The sequence below is a fragment of the Mesoplodon bidens genome (genome assembly GCF_964165515.1).
Source record: "Mesoplodon bidens genome assembly, chromosome: 9".
Taxonomy (NCBI): Eukaryota; Metazoa; Chordata; class Mammalia; order Artiodactyla; family Ziphiidae; genus Mesoplodon; species Mesoplodon bidens.
The window spans coordinates 9,120,504-9,144,953 of NC_138166.1; the positions used below are offsets into that span (position 1 = coordinate 9,120,504).

General features: G+C 39.9%; 2 protein-coding genes across 5 annotated transcripts in view; one reads left to right on the top strand and one right to left on the bottom strand.

The window, feature by feature from the left end:
- The window catches only part of ARMC10 (armadillo repeat containing 10), a 35,118-nt gene extending 15,587 nt beyond the window's left edge, over positions 1-19,531 (top strand). Inside the window, exons 2-6 of the mRNA XM_081244112.1 lie at positions 5,039-5,187; positions 7,500-7,634; positions 10,981-11,157; positions 16,245-16,316; positions 17,703-19,531. Of these exons, the coding sequence (XP_081100238.1) occupies positions 5,039-5,187; positions 7,500-7,634; positions 10,981-11,157; positions 16,245-16,316; positions 17,703-17,954 (785 nt within the window). The 3' untranslated portion in view covers positions 17,955-19,531. The remainder of the gene's footprint in view (positions 1-5,038; positions 5,188-7,499; positions 7,635-10,980; positions 11,158-16,244; positions 16,317-17,702) is intronic.
- A 2,059-nt stretch (positions 19,532-21,590) lies between these two features.
- The window catches only part of NAPEPLD (N-acyl phosphatidylethanolamine phospholipase D), a 77,865-nt gene continuing 75,005 nt past the window's right edge, over positions 21,591-24,450 (bottom strand). For all 4 annotated transcript variants that reach the window (XM_081244106.1, XM_081244104.1, XM_081244103.1 and 1 more), the window contains one exon: positions 21,591-22,253. In XM_081244106.1, the coding sequence (XP_081100232.1) occupies positions 22,125-22,253 (129 nt within the window). In that variant the 3' untranslated portion in view covers positions 21,591-22,124. The remainder of the gene's footprint in view (positions 22,254-24,450) is intronic.

The following is a 24,450-nucleotide window of genomic DNA, read 5'->3' on the forward strand; positions in this document are numbered from 1 at the left end:
TTCCTTCATTGTGTTTCTTGCCTAGAGAAGTTCCTTTAGCATTTGTTGTAAAGCTGGTTTGGTGGTGCTGAACTCTCTCAGCTTTTGCTTGTCTGTAAACGTTTTAATTTCTCCATCAAATCTGAATGAGATCCTTGCTGGGTAGAATAATCTTGGTTGCAGGTTTTTCTCCTTCATCACTTTAAATATGTCCTGCCAGTCCCTTCTGGCTTGTAGAGTTTCTGCTGAAAGATCAGCTGTTAACCTTATGGGGATTCCCTTGTGTGTTAGTTGTTGTTTTTCCCTTGCTGCTTTTAATATGTTTTCTTTATATTTAATTTTTGACAGTTTGATTAATATGTGTCTTGGCGTATTTCTCCTTGGATTCATTCTGTATGGGACTCTCTGTGCCTCCTGGACTTGATTAACTATTTCCTTTCCCATATTAGGGAAGTTTTCAACTATAATCTCTTCAGATATTTTCTCAGTCCCTTTCTTTTTCTCTTCTTCTTATGGAACCCCTATAATTCGAATGTTGGTGCGTTTAATGTTGTCCCAGAGGTCTCTGAGACTGTCCTCTGTTCTTCTCATTCTTTTTTCTTTATTTTGCTCTGCATCAGTTATTTCCACTATTTTATCTTCCAGGTCACTTATCCATTCTTCTGCCTCAGTTATTCTGCTATTGATCCCATCTAGAGTATTTTTCATTTCATTTATTGGATTTTTAATCGATGCTTGATTCATCTTTAGTTCTTCTAGGTCCTTGTTAACTGTTTCTTGCATTTTGTCTATTCTATTTCCAAGATTTTGGATCATCTTTACTATCATTATTCTGAATTCTTTTTCAGGTAGACTGCCTATTTCCTCTTTATTTGTTAGGTCTGGTGGGTGTTTATCTTGCTCCTTCACCTGCTGTGTGTTTTTCCGTCTTCTCATTTTGCTTATCTTACTGTGTTTGGGGGTCTCCTTTTTGCAGGATGCAGGTTCGTAGTTCCCGTTGTTTTTGGTGTCTGTCCCCAGTGGCTAAGGTTGTTTCAGTGGGTTGTGTAGGCTTCCTGGTGGAGGGGACTAGTGCCTGTGTTCTGGTGGATGAGGCTGGATCTTGTCTTTCTGGTGGACAGGTCCACGTCTGGTGGTGTGTTTTGGGGTGCCTGTGGCCTTATTATGTTTTTAGGCAGCCTCTCTGTTAATGGGTGGGTTTGTGTTCCTGCCTTGCTAGTTGCTTGGCGTAGGGTGACCAGCACTGTAGTTTGCTGGTCGTTGACTGAAGCTGGGTGCTGGTGTTGAGATGGAGATCTCTGGGAGATTTTCGCTGCTTGATATTATGTGGAGCTGGGAGGTCTCTTGTGGACCCGTGTCCTGAAGTTGGCTCTCCCTCCTCAGAGGCACAGCACTGACTCCTGGCTGCAGCACCAAGAGCCTTTCATCCACATGGCTGAGGATAAAAGGGAGAAAAATTAGAAAGAATTAATAGAAGAAAGAAAGAAAGAAAGAGAGGGAGGGAGGGTGGAAGGAAGGAAGGAGGAAAGAAGGAAAGAAAGGGAGGGAGGGAGGAAGGAGGGAAGGTAGGAAAAAAGAAAGAGAAGATAAAGTAAAATAGAATAAAAGTATGATAAAATACAATAAAGTTATTAAAATAAAAAATAATTGTTTAAAAAAATTAAGAAAAAATCAGACGGCTAGAACCCTGGGACAAATGGTGGAAGCAAAGCTATACAGACAAAATCTCACACGGAAGCATACACATACACATTCACAAAAAGAGGAAAAGGGGAAAAAATGAAAAATCTTGCTCTCAGAGCCCACCTCCTCAATTTGGGATGATTCGTTGTCTAAAGGAGGGAAGGAAGGAAAGAAAGAAAGAAAGAATATAAAGTAAAATAAAATAAAGATAAAATAAAATAATTTAAAAAAATAATTATTAAGAAAAAAAATTAAAAAACAAAACAAACAAACAAAACGGACGGATAGAACCCTAGGACAAATGGTGGAAGCATAGCTGTACAGACAAAATCTCCCGCAGAAGCATACACATACACACTCACAAAAACAGGAAAAGGGGAAAAAATCATAAATCTTGTTCTCAAAGTCCACCTCCTCAATTTGGGATGATTCGTTGTCTATTCATGTATTCCACAGATGCGGGGTACATCAAGTTGATGTGGAGCTTTAATCCGCTGCTTCTGAGGCTGCTGGGAGAGATTCCCCTTTCTCTTCTTTGTTCTCACAGCTCCTGGGTCTCAGCTTTGGAATTGGCCCCGCCTCTGCGTGTAGGTCGCCGGAGGGCGTCTGTTCTTCGCTCAGACAGGACAGGGTTAAAGGAGCAGCCGCTTAGGGGACTCTGGCTCACTCAGGCCGGGGGGTGGGGGGGAGGGGCACGGAGGCGGGGCGAGCCTGCGATGGCAGAGGCCGGCGTGACGTTGCACCAGCCCGAGGTGCTCCGTGCGCTCTCCCGGGGAAGCCGTCCCTGGGTCCCGGGACCCCGGCAGTGGCGGGCTGCCCAGGCTCCCCGGAAAGGGGTCGTGGACAGTGACCTGCGCTTCCACACAGGCCTCTTGGCGGCAGCAGCAGCAGCCCCAGCGTCCCACGCCCGTCTCTGGGGTCCGCGCTTTTAGCTGCGGCTCGCGCCCGTCTCTGGAGCTCCTTTAAGCAGCGCTCTTAATCCCCTCTCCTCGCGCACCAGCAAACAAAGAGGGAAGAAAAAGTCTCTTGCCTCTTGGGCAGGTCCAGACTTTTTCCCGGACTCCCTCCCGGCCAGCCGTGGCGCATTAACCCCTTCAGGCTGTGTTCACGCCGCCAGTCCCAGTCCTCTCCCTGCGCTCTGACCGAAGCCCGAGCCTCAGCTCCCAGCCCCGCCGGCCCCAGCGGCCGAGCAGACAAGCCTCTGGGGCTGGTGAGTGCTGCACCGATCCTCTGTGCGGGAATCTCTCCGCTTTGCCCTCCGCACCCCTGTTCCTGTGCTCTCCTCCGCTACTCCAAAGCTTCCCCCCTCCGCCACCCCCGTCTCCGCCCGCGAAGGGGCTTCTAGTGTGTGGAAACCGTTCCTCCTTCACGGCTCCCTCCCACTGGTGCAGGTCCCGTCCCTATTCCTTTGTCTCTGTTTTTTCTTTTTTATTTTGCCCTACCCAGGTACGTGGGGAGTTTCTTGCCTTTTGGGGGGTCTGAGGTCTTCTGCCAGTGTTCAGTAGGTGTTCTGTAGGAGTTGTTCCATGTGTAGATGTATTTCTGGTGTATCTGTGGGGAGGAAGGTGCTCTCCGCATCTTACTCTTTCGCCATCTTCCAAAGAGCTTACTTTTAACTTACTTTTACTTTTAACCACATTGCACTTCCTTCCTTCAAGTGAAAAGTGTATGATTTAACAATTTTCCCTGTCAATTTTTATTTGGCTATTTATAAATTATGTATCTATAAAACTTTTTAATGGCCTTGTGGGAAAATGTATAAGGGAGTTATAGGATTTTGAAATGTTTTGGAAGTATGAATGAGTTAAATTTATCCTGTTTTTGTCATGTGTATATGTATAAAATTACACAACTTCAGGGCTGTACAGGAAGTTTTGGAACCAGTTATAGTGTTTGACCAACCTTATTTTACATGTGAGAAGACTGAGACCCAAAAGAGGTTAAGTGGTTGTCTGTAGCTTTGTATTTTCATTTCTCTGGTCTCTGCTACTAACTCCTTTGTGACATTAGGCAAATCCTCAAATGATCCTGGTCTCAGTTTCCTAGTGTGTAAAGTAAGAGGTTTGGATGAACCCCCCAAAAATCTTTCCATTCTAAAAATCTGTGTTTTTGTCATTGTTTCACTTACCTTTTCAAGTATTCTTTGGGTGAAATTCTTTTATAAGGTGTTAATGAGGCAGGTAGTGGATTCAGGCGTAAAAGCATGGTAACGAGGTTCTGATTATAAGACATGGGAGTGAGAATCTGCTGGCTTTTTGGCTTTTAGATTTTCCTAATGATTGATTTCTTGTTTGGCTTCTTCAGGACATCATATCACTTATTGGCTCCCATAATCTAAACTTGTCTGTTTACCTCATATTTGTCTGTGTTTCCTCTTTAAGTAATATACTCAATTATTTTAATAAAGTGTACATATTTACTGTAAAAAAATCAGAAAGTACTCATGAGCACAGGGGTAGAAAATAAGTCATTCATAATCCCAGCATCCAAAGATAACTTTTAATAATTTGAGAGACATTTTTAAAAACAAAAAGCACAGCTGTGACATCATACAGCACCTCTTGTTATAAACTGCCCCCTCAGCCCCACCCTGGGCAATGTACGGTGGACACTTGCACTGTCTGACCTATTCTCATAGTTTAATTTGGAGAGAATCATGTTCTATGTTTATAACACAATTATATCATTATACAAATGGTTTCTGTTTTTCCTGTGGTGATTTCTATAAAGAGGATTTTTTTTTTAAAGGTTAGAGCTATAAATTTCAAATGTTCCTGAGCAGATACAGCATTTGACTACTTGACCTATTCCTCAGAACAACAGCTTTTGTCATCACCCCCAGGTGGACTGCTGTTCTTGCGTCTCGGTCATCATGCCTTGCTCATATAAACCAAACAAAAGCTCCCCAGTAGCAGCATGATTGGGCCACTCCCATAGCTTTTGCTCCAGCCTGAGGCACTCTTAAAACTGTGATCAGAACAGTTCTCCCTAATGCAAATTCTGTTTCTTAATAATCTATGTCTGTAGGGAAGTGTTCCACTGGATGGGTGTACCTGATTTTTAGAAAGGAGAAATAGAAAATGCTGTTGGCATGCAATGCCTTACTAAAAAAGAAATGCTGTTGGCGTGCAGTGCCTTACTAAAAGAGAAAAGTAACCATTGGCTAATTTCTTAACTTCTATAAGCCTCAGTATTCTGTCTGTAAATTGAGAATTATAATAGTATCTTCCAAGGGTCACTTGAAGATTAAATGAGATAAGGCATTTGAAGTGCTTAAAATTGTGCCTGGTATCGGAATATGCATTCAGTATTGTTCCTAAAAGAAATTTGTCTCATTGATTTTAAATGAACTTTAAATGACTTTATTCTTATGCAGAAGACTTAACCAATGACTCATATGATGATATCCTAAATGCTGAACAACTTCAGAAACTCCTTTACCTGCTTGAGTCTACTGAGGATCCTGTCATTATCGAAAGAGCTTTGGTCACTCTGGGTAACAATGCAGCCTTTTCAGTCAACCAAGTGAGTACCCTAGTCTCTGCAAACACGTTCCTCCTATTCTCACACACCAGCACTAATTGTGACCCTGTTAAGTTACTTAACCTCCCAGAGAGCCTCAGTTTTTTCATCTATATAGTATGGCTGTGGATACCTACATAATAACGTTTGTGTACTTCTGAAAAGCACAGCCTAATAGTAATACGATTAGTAATAGGATTCTAGATCAAGATCCCTATGAAGTTGGTCACTGGCATCACATTTGTAATAAGTGTATCTAATCAACACTTAGCATTGCATGACCTTTTTAATTATTTAAAGTTCAGCAGTGCTGCAGTAGAGCAACAAAAGCATCTGACATTTAAGTACATGCTTTACATTGTGCACAGGGCTTATGAGGATGGTTCTGATGCAGGTGCTCCCTAGACCACACGCTGACAACCACGGACCAATGTAAATGGCCTCTGTTTCCTCCCCCCACTACCCATGGAGAAAAGTAAAACAGTTTTTGTCATTATTTTCAGCTAATGCCCTTTCTTAACATTGTCATGCATGCACAGTTTTGAATTTATACTTCATTTTAGTCCGTATTTATCCATCATGTCAAGGTTTACTCTAAAGCTCTAGAGATTTATAGGGAGATACAAGGAATATTTGTCTGTTACTCACATTTCAGTTGTAAATGACAGAACCCAACTTAAATTATTTCAAACCAAAAAGGGAAAATATTGAGCTCAGTTAACTTGGACGTCCAAGGGTATCATTGGTTTCAGGCACAAGTGTGAATATAGTTCAAGGTTACAGAAAGCATTATCAGACCTTCTCTTTCTCTGTCTTTTGGCTGCTTACCCCTGCTTCTTTTTGTGTTTTGATCTCTGTCTCTCTGGCCACAAAGAGGTTTTCTTCACAGGGATGGAAAGAAAGCCACTGGCCTCTCAAGCCTTCATCATTGTAGCTCATGATCTGAAAGGTGGAGTTGCTCTGCTTGGATAAGTGCCAACCCTTTTGACTGATTGTTGGGCCAAAGCACCCTGGACCATGATTAGCAAGGCCTGGCTCACATGTGCATCCTGCAGCCAAAAACAACAGGGATGGGTGTAAACACAATTGACCAGCAGTCCCACCAGGGACTATATAGGATAGAGGAGGTGCTGTGTCTGCCCCATTAGAAAGAGGGGTGCCAGGCAGACAAAAACAACAGATGGTGACTAGCTTATTAGCATGTCTGTATTGGGGTTATTTATGATGCCATAGTTTTATATTCCTCTGAAACAAACTGTAGTCAGAGTGAGTGGGTCAGAAGCCACTGGTGAACAAGTACTTTCTTCAGTAATGGGAGTTGGTGTCCCTCGTCATCTATTATAGTGCCTTCATCTGCTTTAACAGTACAGTTTTTTGTTGTTGTTGTTTTTAAAAGGGCTGTTTTCTAGTAACCACACATTCTTTGGAAGAACCTGGAATTGCAGAGGGAAAACTTCTTTCTCTCTTTTTCTGATAGAACGGCATGTTTTGGCCTGACAGGAATCATTTTCAGCTTATTTTTCTTGTAAGAAATGAAAGTTTATGTCTCTTTCAATGTTGGGACAAAGGCACATAGTATTTAGTGTTGCAATTGATTGTGAGAAATCTCCAGATTATTTTTCCTCTGAAAATTTGGGCACCATTTCCAAACTGTGTGGAACTTTAATACTTCAAGATGTTAATAAGTTTTCTTCCTCTCCCCAACTGAAAAATGATCTTCTTTATGGATAAAGTTTATAGAAGTACTATATTCAATACTCCCCTCTCAGAGATTCCAATGCACACGAACATAGGATTGCATCAAAATAAAGAGACAGGTTTAGTCTTGTTATACCCAGAGTTTCTCAAAGTTACTTATCCATGAAAGCTCCCTTTTTTTTAATGGAGCATCTACTAAAATCTTGAGGGATTAGTGTTCCAAAGTATTCATTTTAGCAAAACACTACTATAGTGTTCTAAATCTTAATGCATTTCCAAATTGGCCTGTAATAGAGATATAACTTATTTCAAAGTAAAATAATTTTGTTTGTAAATTGCTTTGAGATCATCGTAGTAGCTCTTGTAGTAGATATAAATCTTCATTGTATATCTCCATGCTATAGTTTAAATATTACATATATTAATAATTTATTTTCAATTGGTTTCTTTACCTGTAAAATTTGGGTCGTAAACTTTTTAAAAAAATAGGAATTAGAGGTTGTATATGGTAACAGTATTTCCAAAGAGTCATTAGTTTTTATTTGTATTTGTAGATGCAAAGAATATAATGAAGGGGGCTGCATATTGAAGTCATGGTCCTGTTTTTTCCCTCTTAGGTCATGATTCGTGAATTGGGTGGTATTCCAATCATTGGAAGCAAAATCAACAATCCCAACCAGAGTATTAAAGAGAAAGCTTTAAATGCACTGAATAACCTGAGTGTGAATGTTGAAAATCAAATAAAGATAAAGGTAAGTTATCTGAAATCACAAAAGGTAAGGATTTCTGTAAATGAAAGAGAAAAATAACAAAAAGGTAAGTAATGAAATTTTAGTAGGCCATACTTTATAACTTTATAGCCAAGAATTATTTTTTTTCCAGCTTTATTGAGATATAATTGACATAAATATTGTGTAAGTTTAAGGTATACAACATGATGATTTGATACACATACATATTGCAAAATGATTACTGCTACTGTATAGCATTGGCAAACACCTCCGTCACCTCATAATTACCTGTGCATGCATGTGTGTGTGGTGAGAACATTTGAGATCTACTGTCTTAGCAACGTGCAAGTATACAATGTAGTATTGTTAACCAGTCACCTTGCTGTACATTTGATTCCACAACTTATTCACCTGATAACTTGAAGTTTGTCTGCTTTGATCACATCTCCCCATTTCCTTCACCTGAACATTCTCCTCTCTGTTTCTGTGAGTTTGGCTTTTTCAGATCCCACATGTAAATAAGATCATTCATTGTTTGTCTTTGTCAGACTTATTTCACTTAACATAATGCCCTCAAGGTCCGTCCATTTTTCACAAATAGCAGGATTTCCTTCTTTTTTATAGTGAATAATATTCCATTGTATATACACACCACATTTCCTTTATCCATTTGTCCATTGATTGACACTTAGGTTATTTCTATGTCTTGGCTATTGTGACTAACGCTGCAGTGAACATGGGGGTGCAGGTGTCGCTTTGAGATAGTGATTTTGTTTTCTTTGGCTATATACCCAGAAGTGGGATTACTGGATCATATGGTAATTCTATTTTTAATTTTTTGAAGAATATCCATACTGGTTTCCATAGTGGCTGCACCAACCACCAACAGTACACAAGGGTTCCTTTTTCTCCACATCCTTGCCAGCACTTGTTACTTCTTGTCTTTTTGATAACCACTCTACTGGGTGTGAGGTGATATTTCACTGTGGTTTTGATTTGCGTTTCCCTGATGATTAGTGATGTTGAACGTCTTTTCGTGAACCTATTGACCATTTGTATGTCTTTGGAAACATGTCTATTCAGGCCCTCTGCTCATTTTTATGGAGACTAAGTCAGAGGAAGGAGGGACCTGAACCAGCCAATAAGAAGTGCAGTGGACTTTTGAATTTGGGGTTCAGTTTAATCCAAATGTGGTAAAGGAACCAGGCCAAAGTCAGATAACATCAGCAGGAAGACACAATAAATGAGGAAATTATGTTAATTCAACATTTATTGAGCTCCTGCTCTGTGTTACAGAGTTTAGAAATGAACATGATTAGCTCTTGTTTTAAGAAAGCTAGAAGGAGGGATAAGGCAAGTCCACAAATAGTTGTAATTCAAGGCAGAACATGATGAAATACTTTAAGGAAAAATACAAGTAAAATATCGTTGAATACACAGAAAGGAGAGATTTCATTCAGAAGTTTCTGTAAAAGCTAGAGCCCAGGATGGCTCTTAAGACTGTCTAAGCTTTCTACGGGCAGAGTTGGGGAAGGAGGGAATCACAAGAGAAAGGAACAAGGTGAGGTGGGCACGGCTCCAGGAATAACTGAGCTGGCCCATTTCTTGCTAGAACTGAAGTGGAGAAAAGATTCAGAGCTAATAAGGATGTAAATGCTCAGCACATTTTAGGAAATGCTTTGAAAGACATGAGCATCCTGTGAAAATACATGATTTATAATGATTCTAAGGAAATGCCATTTTTTTTTAAAGGATGGATGTATAATGAAATGGTGACCGAGGACAGCCAGATTGATGTGTAAATATCATTTAGATCTTGAAACCAGATTAAAAATTTAATCTCTCTTTGCTTTACTGCCATTAGGTAACATGAATACATTTGGATATTTTTAAAAGTTAATACTGGCTTATGGGACGGTTGGTAATTCCTTGGCATTTTTTTTTTTGGCGGTAGGCGGGCCTCTCACTGTTGTGGCCTCTCCCATTGCAGAGCACAGCCTCCGGATGCGCAGGCTCAGCGGCCATGGCTCACGGGCCCAGCCACTCCGCGGCACGTGGGATCTTCCCGGACCGGGGCACGAACCCGCGTCCCCTGCACCGGCAGGCGGACTCTCAACCACTGTGCCACGAGGGAAGTCCATTAGCATTTTATGTTAGGGAATTTTTCTTACCAATTAGAATGTTTGGTGGAGTTCGGACTTAGGTGAATACCAATTATTTGTGAGACATAATTTTTCCAAGCTGGAGAGATCATGGCCAAACATAGAAAATAGAGTTTCAGAAAAATTTCCATCACCCTGGGTTTAGTTTAGATCTGTCACGTGTGAAATAGGAGTACTACTGGCATTGCATTACTTTTTGCCAGTGGCGGTTTACAAATTACGAAGGAGTAGTTCATATACATATACCTTGGTAAATAAGAACCTTGGGCCAAATAGAGTTTGCCTCTGGTTACTTTTTTTTTTTTTTTTAATTTATTTATGGCTGTGTTGGGTCTTAGTTGCTGCGTGCAGGCTTTTCTCTAGTTGTGGTGAGCGGGGGCTACTCTTCGTTGCTGTGCGCAGGCTTCTCATTGTCGAGGCTTCTCTTGTTGTGGAGCATGGGCTCTAGGTGCGCGGGCTTCAACAGTTGTGGTATGTGGGCTCAGTAGTTGTGATGCGTGGGCTCTAGAGCGCAGGCTCAGTAGTTGAGGCGCACGGGTTTAGTTGCTCCACGGCATGTGGGATCTTCCTGGACGAGGGCTTGAACCCGTGTCCCTTGCATTGGCAGGCGGATTCTTAACCACTGCGCCACCAGGGAAGCCCTCTGCTTACTTTTGAAGAAAAGAACTCTAAAGAAAAGTTCTATTTGACTTTGTGTCCCCCCCCATTCTTTACTTCTAACATGATATCGCCCCTACATCCTACTGTTCAGGTACTTAACCATGGTACACAATGGCCCTACAGGTCTCCCTCCTCATCCTAGTGTGCCCAGACACAGAAAGGCAGACTGGGTTGGGAGGTCCCCCACTGGTGTTGGGAGCATGGTCTCTGGGGTTGGACACTGCTCCACCAGCTCGTTACATTGGGCAGGGGGTCCAAGCTCCTGGAAGAGTTTAAAGTCAGTAAAATGGCCATACTAACACTGCCTCATTAGAGTTGTCTCAGGGCTGAAGTGACGTATATCTGTAAAATGCTCTGTGCCTCTCATTAACAAGGGCAGCTTAAAAGAAAAAGTCACCCAAGTTTGAGGGCTGGATACAAATGCCATCTTTCCTAAGGAGCAAGTCTCATCCTGAACAATCACCCTGTTCTGCTGTGCAGAAAAGTTACAGTTCAATAGAAAAATTCTGGAGATCCTAAGACGCTCACTTTTTCCCTGCCTTCAGGTGTACGTCAGTCAAGTCTGTGAGGATGTCTTCTCCGGCCCCCTGAACTCCGCTGTGCAGCTGGCCGGACTGAGGTTGTTAACAAACATGACAGTGACCAATGACCACCAGCACATGCTTAGCAGTTACATTACAGACCTGTTCCACTTGTTGCTCACGGGAAATGGAAGCACCAAGGTATGAAGGAAGTGGTTGGTCATTACTTGCAGTACAAACAGCTGTTGCATCCAGTTTATTAAGATTGGAATTCAGTTTTCAAGTGACCCGTCTTAAGTTGATACTCCTCAAAAAAGAAAGTTCAAAGTTTACTAAAAACCCTTACATGAGCGCAAGAAAGTATATTATTTTTATACCCTAATATTGAATTTCAAAGTTAACTTGTGAAAATAATCTGTTGTTTCACTTATCAATAGATGGGTATTCATTTGGTTCTCTGAAAATCAGTTTACCTTTTACTGAAGTGAAGTAGCTAGCTTCACCCGCACCAGATACAGGACCATTGTGATTAAAAGAAGTCTTTGAGTGACAGTGCTGGGTAATTGAATTTTTTGCTTACCTCAGGGTTAACAGAACTTTTTTTTTTGATTCGACCATTATGTGTGTAAAATCTTTCCGAAACTTCTAAGTTTCAGTAATGCATGTCTCAGTGCTCCACTTTGACCTGTTATGTATCAATAGATGTAGGAGGCAACAGAGTTGGAGCTGAATTAACTGGGACATCCTGTGAAAACTGCTTGAGTAAACCCCTCATATTGGTGTGCATTCTTATCAAGCACCATTTTTCAAGAAATACCATAAAAACAGAAGGTAGAGTAATCAAAGGTTCTAATTAGTTGAGTCAGTTGTTCATCAGTGTTTTACTGTATCGGTCTGTGTTCTCTGGCACAGTTGAAAAAAATGCATGAGCATTTTAGAAGGACTAAATGTGAAGCCAAACTCCAGATAATCAACTTCACTGAAGTTACTTCTGAGGTTATCAAATTGTGATTACAGCAGAGCCTTACTATAGTCCTTTAAAAATTTGTTCTGAGATGTTTTTATATGGGCTTTCCACATTTCAGGTAGCCAAACTTACTTAGATCTGGTCCAAGAGATACCCGAAGGCATTCAAAATTAAATGTAATAATCATATTAGCAATATTGTAGGAATAATGCTCCATCCATAGGCAATTTCCAAATGCACACACCCGTCAACACCCCTCTCTCCAGGGGAGCAAGGTAACTTCCAGCCCTTGACCCCCATAGAAACTGCATTCTCTCTACCCCATGGCATTGGGGCTGTTGGAAACTCTTCTATTTCTCTCTGCAGCTACTTTGCCCAGAACCTCAGAGGCACGTTGTGTTCAGAGCCAAGCACCTCTGGCCTTGGGGCTGTATATATCTGTCTCAGAGATGGTTTATATTTTATGACATTTTGAAAGTGACTCACACCACAATACTATGTTCATTTTTGGTTTGGTTTGTTTTTCCACTACATTGCCTAGCAGGTATTTCTGGGATAGAAAATTTGCTTTTTTCGTCTGTCTGGGAGGCTAACCACCAATTGTTTCTCCATTAAACAATGACTTTAGGGACTTCCCTGGCAGTCCAGTGGTTAAAACTTCGCCTTCCAATGCAGGGGGTGCGGGTTCGATCCCTGGTCCGGGCCGCTTGGCCAAAAATCCAAAACATAAAACAGATGCAATATTGTAACAAATTCAGTAAAGACTTAAAAAATGGTCCACATCAGAAAAGTCTTTTTAAAAAAATGAGTTTAAAGTTGCAACTTAACTTTCGGATAATAATCCATTTGTAAGTGGAAAAATGTATCCATTTTAGATATTTTCTTAGTAAAAAACCACCAACATGAATTTAAAAAATATTTTTAATAAGTGATCTCACTCTACTATAATAATCTCTTGGGTTCAACAGTGTTTCATAACTAAATACGAATAGTAGAAGGTGAATTTAAATAAACCTTGTGTTTGCTACATCTGCCGTGAGAACAAAAGAAAGTAATGGCTTAAAAGAAATGTTCTAGAGCCACCACAAGATGGCATGTGTGACACAAGAAAAAGTTAGGACTGACCGTGGTTTCAAAACAAAATACATATACGTTAACTGTTTAATCTGTAGTTGTACTCTAACTTTATATATAGTTTTTCTCACCTTTAACACACGAGATGTAAACCCGGGTCACGAGTCTAAAAGCAGGCAGCTGATTTCTATCTTTCTATCTTCATACTTTTTATTTTATATTGGAGTATTGTTGATTTACAATGTTGTGTTAGTTTCAGGTGTACAGCAAAGTGATTCAGGTATACATATACATATTACTTTTCAAATTCTTTTCCCATTTAGATAATAAATACAAAATATTGAGTAGAGTTACCCGTGCTATAGAGTAAGTCCTTCATGGTTATCTATTTTAAATAGTGTTTATATGTTAAACCAAAACTCCTAATTTATCCCTCCCAACACTATTCCCCGGTGGTCACCCTCAGTTTGTTTTTGAAGACTGTGAGTCTGTTTCTGTTTTGTAAATTAGTTCATTTGTATCATTTTTTTTAGATTCCACATACAAGCGATATCATATGATGTTTATCTTTCTCTGTCTGATTGACTTCACTTAGTATGATCATATCCAGGTCCATTCACGTTGCTACAGATGGCATTATTACATTTTTTTAAGGCTGAGTAATATTTCCTTATATATGTACCACATCTTCTTTATCCATCCACCTGTCGATGGACATTTTAGCTGCTTCCATGTCTGGGCTAGTGTAAATAGCCCTGCAAGGAAGGTTGGGGTGTATGTGTCTTTTTGAATTATGGTTTTCTCCAGATATACGCCTACTCCATAGTGGCAGTCACCAATTAACATTCCCACTGACAGTGTAGGAGGGTTCCCTTTTCTCCATGCCCTCTCCAGTGTTTATTGTTTGTAGATTTTTGGATGATGACCATTCTGACTGGTACCCCTTGACACCCCCTCGTGCTTTTTTTTTTCTTTCTATTGGAGTATAATTGCTTTACAATATTGTGTTAGTTTCTGCTGTACAATGAAGTGAATCAGCTATATGTATACCTATATCCCCTCCCTTTTGGTCCTCCCTCCCATCCGCCCATCCCACCCCCCATCCCACCCACCTAGGTCATGTCAGAGCACCGAGGTTAATAACTTCCTGTGTTTTATAGCAGGTACCTGCTAGCTCTCTGTTTTATGCGTGGTGGTGTATATATGTCAGTACTGATCTCCCAGTTCATCCCTCCCTCCGCTTCCCCCACCCCGTGTCCACATGTCCTTTCTCTACGTCTGCATCTCTATTCCTGCCCTGCAAATAGGTTAATGTGTACCATTTTTCTAGATTCCATGTATATGCGTTAATATATAGCGCCTGTTACCAATTTACATTCCCACCGATAGAGTAAGAGGGTTCCTTTTTCTCCATGTGCTCTCCGGTGTTTATTGTTTGTAGATTTAAAGATGATGGCCATTCTGACTGATGGGACATGATGCCTCATTTTATTTTCATTTGCATTTCTCTAGAAATAAGTGATGGTGAGCATCTTTTTTGTTCCTCTTGGCCACATGTATGTCTTCTTTGGAGAAATGTTTATTTAGGTCTTCTCATTGTTTGATTGGGCTATTTTTTTATATTGAGCTTCATGAGCTCTTTGTATATTTTGGAAATTAACCCGTTGGTCACATCATTTGCAAATATCTTCTCCCATCCTGTAGGTTGTCTCATCATTTTTATGGTTTCTTTTGCTGTGCAGAACCCTCCTGCACTCTGAAATTTATCATGAACATGTATTAATTTTATTTAAGTTTTAAATGATAAAAACAGTAAAAGTAGGGAAAGTCATATCTTTCTACTTAAATTAATATGTACAGTGTGATCAAAGGAATGTGTATTAGGATATATATATGAGAAAATACCAAACTTAATGTCATTTCTAGTCATGGAAATGTGAATTTCCTTTTCCTTTCTGCTTTTCTGTAGTTAAAAATAATGTTCTATAGTAAACACATAATGCCTTTGTAATTCAAAAAAGGTTTATATAATAATATCTGGGTCTCTTCCAGGGAGCAATGGAGGGCACATTTGTCACTTTTTCCTGATTTCAGTCTGCTCTCCCTGCTCCTCACGTTCTGCAATTTCAAGTACCTTGTAGAAAGTATACTTTTACATGACTTGCATTTTTTTTTTTTTTTTGGCTGCGTTGGGTCTTCGTTGCTGCGCGCGGGCTTTCTCTAGTTGTGGCGAACCGGGGTTACTCTTCATTGCGGTGCGTGGGCTTCTTATCACGGTGGCTCCTCTTGTTGCAGAGCGCGGGCTCTAGAGCGCTGGCTCAGTAGTTGTGGTGCACGGGCTTAATTGCCCCGCTGCATGTGGGATCGTCCCGGACCAGGGCTCGAACCCTTGTCCCCTGCATTGGCAGGTGGATTCTTTTTTTTTTGAATTTTATCTTTTTATACAGCAAGTTCTTATCAGTTATCTATTTTATACATGTTAGTGTATACATGTCAATCCCAATCTCCCAGTTCATACCACCACCACCATCCCCACCGCCACTTTCCCCCTTTCGTGTCCACACGTTTGTCCTCTGCATCTGTGTGGCAGGCGGATTCTTAACCACTGCACCACCAGTGAAGCGCCACGACTCGCATTTTTAAAGGAAGAATTCCATTTGAATGTTTTCATTACTGACTTTTCAGTTATAAGTGATAAGAGTTCTGATATTTTGGCTAGTCAGCTATAAGGTAACATTTGTTTGCTTATTATTTATGTCACTGCGTAGTTAAATGATTGTAGGTTTTCACATAGAAAAGATAAGCTCCAAGAATCATAGAAACCTAGTATAAAGCACCATATTGTTAGTCTTCATAACCAAACTATCCGCACATTTTCATACTTGAAGTAGAAAGAAACAGCTTTGAGAGATTCCTTTTTTTGTTCTAAAGATCATATTTCACTTAACAGTAATCGTGATAAAGATTATTTATGTAACACATGCTAAACTTACTCTGTGTTAGGTATTTGTGCGCCAGGGGTGGGTAGCTAAGATGTTCATTATTTTCTCCCTGTCTCCCTATCAGTATAATTGGAAAACTAAGGTTTTAAATAAGAGGAATTGAGAAAGCTTCGTGGAATGGAGAAAATTTGAGTCAGACATTGAATAGGCAGGACTTTAAAATGTGGACTTGGTTGGGGGACGGCCTGCCAGGGAGAGAAAACCCACGCTTGCTAGTCTGAAATAAACCAGTGTTCTTATTTCAGGTTCAAGTTTTAAAACTGCTTTTGAATTTGTCGGAAAATCCAGCCATGACAGATGGACTCCTTGGTGCCAAAGTAAGTTCAGTAGCTTACATATTTGTTTTGTCCGTACAAATATATAGATTTGGACAGACAGATCTGGAAGGAAAGGACTTACCTCAAATATTAACAGGGCTTATCTCTGAGGAGCAATATTAGAGGTGGGGTTTTTTTTTTTTTGGTTCTTTTTGCTGATGTGAATTTCCTAAAATTTCTGTAATGAACGTATTTTACTTTTTTTATTTATTTATTTTTTTTTTTTTTGCGGTACGCGGGCCTCTCACTGTTGTGGCCTCTCCCGTTGCGGAGCACAGGCTCCAGACGCACAGGCTCAGCGGCCATGGCTCATGGGCCCAGCTGCTCTGCGGCATGTGGGATCTTCCCGTTCCGGGGCACGAACCCGTGTCCCCTGCATCGGCAGGCGGACTCTCAACCACTGCGCCACCAGGGAAGCCCCGTATTTTACTTTTAAAAATCATTTTGAAAAGCTCTCCCTAGCAATAATGAATTATAATTTTTCTGTCTCTGTCCAATTTGGGGTACTTGTGTATCATCACATCTTATATATTTGACCTGCTTATGTTCAGTGTATCTTAGTATCCACTGAAACACTAGTACTTCTGGAGGTCGCAGTATGTGCCTGATGCTGGGCTGAGTGCCAAGATACACCAGTGAGTCCAGCATTACATGGTGCTTGTCCTCATGAGCTTACAGTCTAGGAGAGGAGACAAAAATATGTAAGAAAGGAGCAGTTAAAAGCTGTGGCATTTTGGGCTTCCCTGGTGGCGCAGTGGTTGAGAGTCTGCCTGCTGATGCAGGGGACACGGGTTCGTGCCCCGGTCCGGGAGGATCCCACATGCCGCGGAGCGGCTGGGCCCGTGAGCCATGGCTGCTGAGCCTGTGCGTCCAGAGCCTGTGCTCCGCAACGGGAGAGGCCACAGCGGTGAGAGGCCCGCGTACCACACACACACACACACAAAAAAAAGCTGTGGTATTTTGAAGGAAGCATAGGTAGTGCTGTGGTAGAATGGACCTCAAGTCCTATAGGAAAGGGACCCTGTCATATTCATCTGCTCAGCTCTATGCCCTGCACACTGTGTGTGCAGTTAGTGTTTGGTGAATTAATGAGTTTCCATGATGACTGTATATGATGGATCTTAAAGAGGAAATGGGTGTTCTTCCGAATGACTACATTCTAGGATTCCAAGGAAATAGTATTTTTTAGCTAAAACACAAAACCTCTTTTTTCCATTAGTATATGATGTAGGAGTGCCTAAGATTTTACACATTTATGTTATGCAGTCTTAGGGATAGTTTTCTATGACAAGATTTCTTAAATGCATTCACTACAGCTTTAAAATGTGAACATACACATGGAAAATGTTTTCGTATATTTTTAGTTCTCATTGTTTCCTACTGCAGGTGGATTCATCATTCCTTTCCCTTTATGATGGCCATGTAGCAAAGGAGATTCTTCTTCGAGTTCTCACACTGTTGCAGAATATAACGACCTGCCTCGAAAAGGACGGCCATCTAGTTATTCAGCCAACTTTCACTGAAGGTTCACTGTTTTACCTGTTATATGGAGAAGAATGTGCCCAGAAAATGAGAGCTTTAGTTTATCACCATGATGCAGATGTGAAGGAAAAGGTAACAATGATACCAAAATTCTAACTGGTTGGTCATATTTTTCCAAAGAGTAATGCAGTCTAGAAATAATACACATAAACTTCTCATTTTTCACCTTCCTTACAAAGGGATTCTTTCAACTGCTGAATTTAAACAAACAGTAAATATCACCTTTCATCATTAACACAGCTACAACTTGCCCTGGTCTCGGATCATTTTATTGATACCAAAAGAATATAAGAGCTTGTTCTGAAACCATTTTCTTTGTTTTTATTTTGCTTTTTGCTAAGCTACTTCAGTTATTTCCTCTACACGGAGTGACAGTGACCTTTTTATGTGTAAGCTACCCTTCCACTGTTGGCAGTGATTTGCAGTTAGTTATTCATCTGGGACAGCAGCAGTATGTTTCATAAGCGCCCTAGGAAGGACCCTGTTCTTTTAGTAGTGATGAGATCGATCCCATACTCCCAAGGCCACCTGCCACTCTTTCAGGTCTGTTCTAATCATTAGAATCTATTCTAGTCCATGAAAACTGTAAACTGTTAGAAATGTTTCCTAGTACTCACCCACTCCCATTCGGTTTGATGTGTATAACATACTGGTATCAATCAAAATCCATCCAAAGGCCAAGGCAACGGGTTAAATCAGTTATATAGTCTTTAAAGAGAATGAAGCAAGTCAATGTGCTGATGTGGAAAGACATCCATGAAATATGGTTGTTTTTCAAAATACATGTTGTAGAAAAATATGACCCCATTTGTGGTTTTTTTAAATCAAAAAAATTATGCTTTATATATGGACAGAACACTTCTATCATTCATATAAAGGCATTTTGGTATATATATCTAGAATGAAAGCCAGACTCCTGAGAATACAATTAGGGAGTAAGGAAATGACTTTTCTATGTACACCTTCTTCTAGTGTTTGAATTTCTTACTCTGGGCATAAATTTCATAATTAAAAAAAATAAATTAGAAAAACGTCACAGGATTATTTTCTCCCCTTAATTGAAAGAAGTTTTATTCATTAATTTTCACCCATATTTTACATGATGAAAATGACAAGATATGAAAAATTCTCAGCAGTTATTTTTAATAGTATTTTTATCCCATAAGCTACTCTAACAATTTATTGATATATTTGAATTCAGCCAGGTTTCCCCCCCCCAGGTTTTTTAATATTCAAGTTCATAACCACCACCATGCTTAATTATTAAGTAAATCAATTTGTAAGCAGAAGCTTTCCTACTCATGTATTTAAGGCAAAGCTTTAAGAGAAGAGTACTTTAAATTTCATTTGTAAATGCATAGATTTTCCATAGGAAGTCACGAATCCTCAAACAGAAAAATGTGCTTTCTAAGGGTTATCCTGATACAGAAATGAAACTTGGGAGACATATTTTTACAATAGAAATATGATGAAAACATGAAAATTCTAAATTAGCTACAGCAGTAATAATGTACATTATGAAGGCTAAGGATCATTTATCAAGTGATGCAAACATAAGTATTAACTCCCTGAAAGGCACATTTCTTTATAACAATTTTGCTTAATCTTCCTCCTTGTTTAATGAAAATATATATTCAAAATGTACACACATTAAAACGAAGATTTGATTTCAATGTGCGGTAACAGCATTGGATTCTAAAACACCCTCTCTTCTTTTCCTCTATTATTAGTTTGAACAAATAACATTTCCTGGAGATCAGAGCATTGAGTTTGAAATGTCAAAATGCTAGAGAAAAGGGGGGAGTCATCCAGAAAAAATTCCACAGGGAAAGTGCACAGTTCGATCTTTACCTATGTAGGTCATGGCACATCTTACCTTTTTTAGGTGGGCTTTCTCCTAATTGATGGTCCCACCCTCTTGGGCAGTGAGTTTCAAAGTGTTCTTCAGTTATCACGGGAGAAAGGGATTTCAATAAAATCTTACATGTTGGTATGGATGCTGGCTAATCAAAGAGGAAAATGAAATTGACTTAGAGGATGAGACAAACGAAAAGGTATGACATGTATTAGACAGAATGGAGGGAACAGAGTGGATTACTCCTATTTTTCAAAATTTGTTTTTGCTTTGTACATAAAACCCTTCAAAATGTAGATAGGAGAGATGAAGCTCAGTGTACTTCCTAATGAACAGAATGCGAATGGTCATAAAAATTACAGCTTGGAGGAAGCCTAGAAAATGAAGCAGGCTCAATTAAGTGGAACTTAGAACATAATTTAAAGTGCTTGGAGACCCCTCAGTTAAACAGTACATGGGAATACAAAATTAATATTAAGGCCACTCAAGGAGAAGAAATAATTAAGCAAGATGTGCTTGGCTTGCTTCATAGAGCAGAGGTAAGAGATGAATTTTCCATCTGGTGTGCAACAGCGAGGAAGGTGACCACAGAACTCTGGCTAGCGTTAGGGCGACCCATGCCAAAGCTAATCCACCATAAGCCAAACATCTCGATTCCCATCTGTTTGCTAAATGTTCCTTTGGAGTGAAAAAGTGTTTTTTTTTTCTTTCCTGAAGGTTTATTTTATGGGGAAATTTTTTGTGCTTTAGTGCCCACGAATCATATACATTTACCTACATTACATATACATTTCCCCTTGACAGAGTTGCATCTTTGTATATAAAAATGCTAAATTTTGATAAATATTATTTACATTTATCTTGGCTATTATTCTCCAAATTTACAAAATGTGGGAGACAAAGTTGTTAGTCCTCAATGTTTAGTGTCCTTATATGCTTGAATATATATGATCAAAAGCATTAGCCTATTTTCCACTTTCAAATCTACTGTATCTGTATTAGGCAGTGATATCTTAAGATATCATTTTCTCCCTTATATTTTCAAACTGTTTTTTAAAAAAAAAGACTTATTCTTCACAGTTTTTGGAGGTAGGTGAAAATCATCCCCTTGTTGCACATGAGGACACTGAGGCACACTGAGCTTAGGTGACTTGTTTTAGGGCACACAGAAAATCCAAGGTGGAAGCAGGATTAAAATTCAGATTAAGTGGCTAACGTGCATATATATGTGAAAATAAATTACAGGGCACTACCTGGGTAGCATTTGGTGTAGGAAACCTATTTTGATTATTTGTATGAATAAAGTTCATTTCACTGAGGCTGGATTGGGAAGACAGAACGGGCCTCGAATCAGCTCTCTCATTTAGGAAGGTTCAGAGTAACGGAGTGCGTGTAGAGCCTGTCTAGGACTAAGACTCAGGGCAGTGGGCTCCCAGAATCACGGTCTTTTTTTTCAACCACTAATATTCCACACTGGCTTAATAAAAGTAGAACCGTGCTTAAGGATCGTGTAATATAAAAATATAAGAGAATCATGTAAAACAGAAAATATTTATAAAGCTCACTGACATACTGGGGTTTGAGCTAAGAAACCAGAAAAAATAATGAGTATACATATAGAGAGAGAAGATGGAATATGGAAAGAATAAAATTTAACTCAAAGTATATGGTCTATTAACATTTAAGATCTGCATTTATCTTTGTAAATTATTTCCTGGCAGCTATATTTGTGCTGAGCAGGTCTGACGTTTAGATTAAAAACAGAACATTTCACAAATCCTGTTCTCATAACCACACTCCCCCTCCTCGGCCCAGCTCAGAGGGCTTTTGATTTGGGGATTGTAGATATGCCACAGAGTATATTATTCCTTTCTTAAAAAAAAAAGGTAACTTAGCCCAAACTCCTATGTTTTTATGTTGAAAAAAATAAATCTCTTAACATTTGGCATATAACCACGTGGGGAATCAATGTCATCATTTGCTCTAACATGACTGTAAGAAATATGTTTCTATGTGCAGGCCTGTGAGAAAATCTGACAGCCTTGACTTACCATGCAGAAGGCCCCTAAGAATAGAAGAACAGAAATGAGTTTTTAAAATCAGTTTTTCATAATCTCAAAACTCTACCACTAAAGTAGAATGCTTTAGTAAAAAAAATTCCATTGCAATGTTTATGTCACTGAGACACGACTTAAAATCCACATTAGCCTTCATTATTTAAATGACCCACCTCTGAAATCTTCTCTGTTTATAAGAACTGGCAATCATGTTAGTAAGCAGGTTACAACATAGAACACAAACCTGCAGAAGTTGTTTCCAAATGTAAAAAATCGTAATATTCATGAATTTCTTAGTCATTTTAGATTTACATCAGATGATGCCTTTTTCATTAAAAGCCCCTGTGCTCATATTTACTCAAAGTTGTCATCATCAGTGTTAAGGTATCTTGACTCTCCATGCTTCAAGACAAAAAACTCTTCAGTCTTAAGTCCGTATCTTTCTAGAGCCTCACTCAGTTTCACTGGAGGTTCTAAGTAATGCTGGCAAAGGGCAGAGAGAAACAAAAATGGAAAAAGATGAAGCATACATATATTTGGGGGGATATGTCAAACAAGAGTTCAAAGTAAAATAACCAACACAGCCTACTTAAAGTAATGCTCTTCCTTTTCACTGAAGCATTAGCAAATGAGTCAATCACACTTTCTAATATAGAATCATTAAGCCAATAGAAATGTCATATTTATCAATCTGTTAACACCATGCATGTCAAATTTGGCCAACTTAGATTGAGCATTATTAGACTGCATGAACTCTGATCACTATTTCCCTACATGAAATCCCAGTCTAAATGGAATCAATGCTAAAGAATTAAGTGTTACCAATATTTGGGGAGAACATAGACACTTAGATTATAAGGAAGAGTATGTGTGTATAAGCAAACGCTAGAGAAAATACTTATGGCTGCAGAAGGGTTGTCATCCCCAAACCCCAACCAAATACCGATTCTGTAGTCTATGGATTGAACAGGGGCCTGAGGAAAAGAGATGTAACAGATGGAGTTACCGTTTGTTTCCTCACCTTTTCATAACTCAAAAAAAAAAAAATAAAGACAGCACACTGTTGAAGAATGTTTCAGCATACTCAAATGTTTACCAAATAAATTGAAACCACTTGAATATGTGTTCTAGTTAAAGAAAGCAAAAGGTATAAAAGCAATCATTTCATCAGTTGTTTCTCTTTCGAGCTAAATCTTTACAGTGTACAGTAGCTATTTTTACAGCAAATAAAGGAAGAAAACGGGTATTACACAAAGGGTTTTTTCCCCAATTTCAATTAGAAAAGCTATAAAATGTTAAAATTAAAGCAGAAATAAAAATCAGACACTCTCTGCTCTGATCGCCGGTGGTAAGTCGGCTTCTACCCTCCATGCAGCAGTGGCTGGTGAGCACCCAGAGAGCGGCCAGGTCCGTGAACTAAATAAAAACCCTTGCCTTCCTAGAGCTTTCATCCCAATACAGAGACAGATAAGAAATAAAGAAAACAGTATCTGAGTGGGTGACATGTTCTGGGGAGAACACAGTTGGTAAGTGTCGGGGGTGGAGGTTTAATTTTAAATACAACCGTCTAAGAAGTCCTCTCGGAGACGGCAACCTTTGAACAAAGACCTGAGGGAGCAGCCTGCACCAGGCTTTGCGGGCAGCTGTGAGGGCTGCGGCTTTGACTGGGAGTGTGATGGAAAGCTGCAGGTCCTTCTGGCACAGGAGTGTCACAGTCTGACCTAAGGGGTACGGTCGCTGCCCTCTGCAGCGTTGAGAACAGACTGTAAGGGGCAGCATGGCATCAGTGACGGGGGTAAGAGGTACTCAAAGTCTAAATACAATCTAAAGGATGAGCTCACTGCAAGTGGGGAAAAGCTGGAGGGAGGATATGAGAGAAAGAGAGTACAGGGTTTGGCCTGAGGAACTGGAAGGAAGGTGTTGCCATTTACTGAGATTAGGAGAAATGAACTTGAGGGAAGATCAGGAAGTTTGGTTTTAGACTGAAGTTTTGGGTACCTGATGGGCATCCAAGTGGAGACGTCAAGTAGGCAGCTGGACACATAAACATGGATTGTAGGGGGAAACCTGGGCTAGAGAGGTACAGTGGATAGATGGTGTTTAAAGCCATAAGACTCATGAGATGCCCAAGGGAGTAACCAACTAGAGAAGAAATGGGGCCCCTGGACTGAGTCCCAAGGCAATCACTGCGGACGAGGAACTAGCAGCAGAGAGTAGGAAGGGCCAGCCAGTGATGTACTAGGAAAACCAGGCATGTTTTCTGTGGCTTCAGATGTACAGATTGCTAACAGTTACTGGCCACACGTGGGTCTTTTCTCCCCGCCTGTTCACTTCTAGGCTTATGGCTATGTTTCGAGGGTCAGGGATGCCTTCCCACTGACTACGGAGTAACTGAGGTTACCTGTGCATTAGTTACCCGGTATTCCTAGAGAGAGCCACTTATTAGTGGGTTAGTTGACAACAGGAATCTACTTTTACTCTTTTTTATGCATATAGGAGATTGCTAATATATCCCCCATGAAATTTAACTATAAATAATAGCCTAAGTCAAGAAGCTTCCCTTGCAAAATTGTTTTTAAGAGATTTCAAAATGACGAAATTCTTTCCCAATGAAAAATAACTGTTCTGTTAAATATTTTCTCCCCTGTGCTCTCTCTTACAAGTCTTGGCCAACAATGCA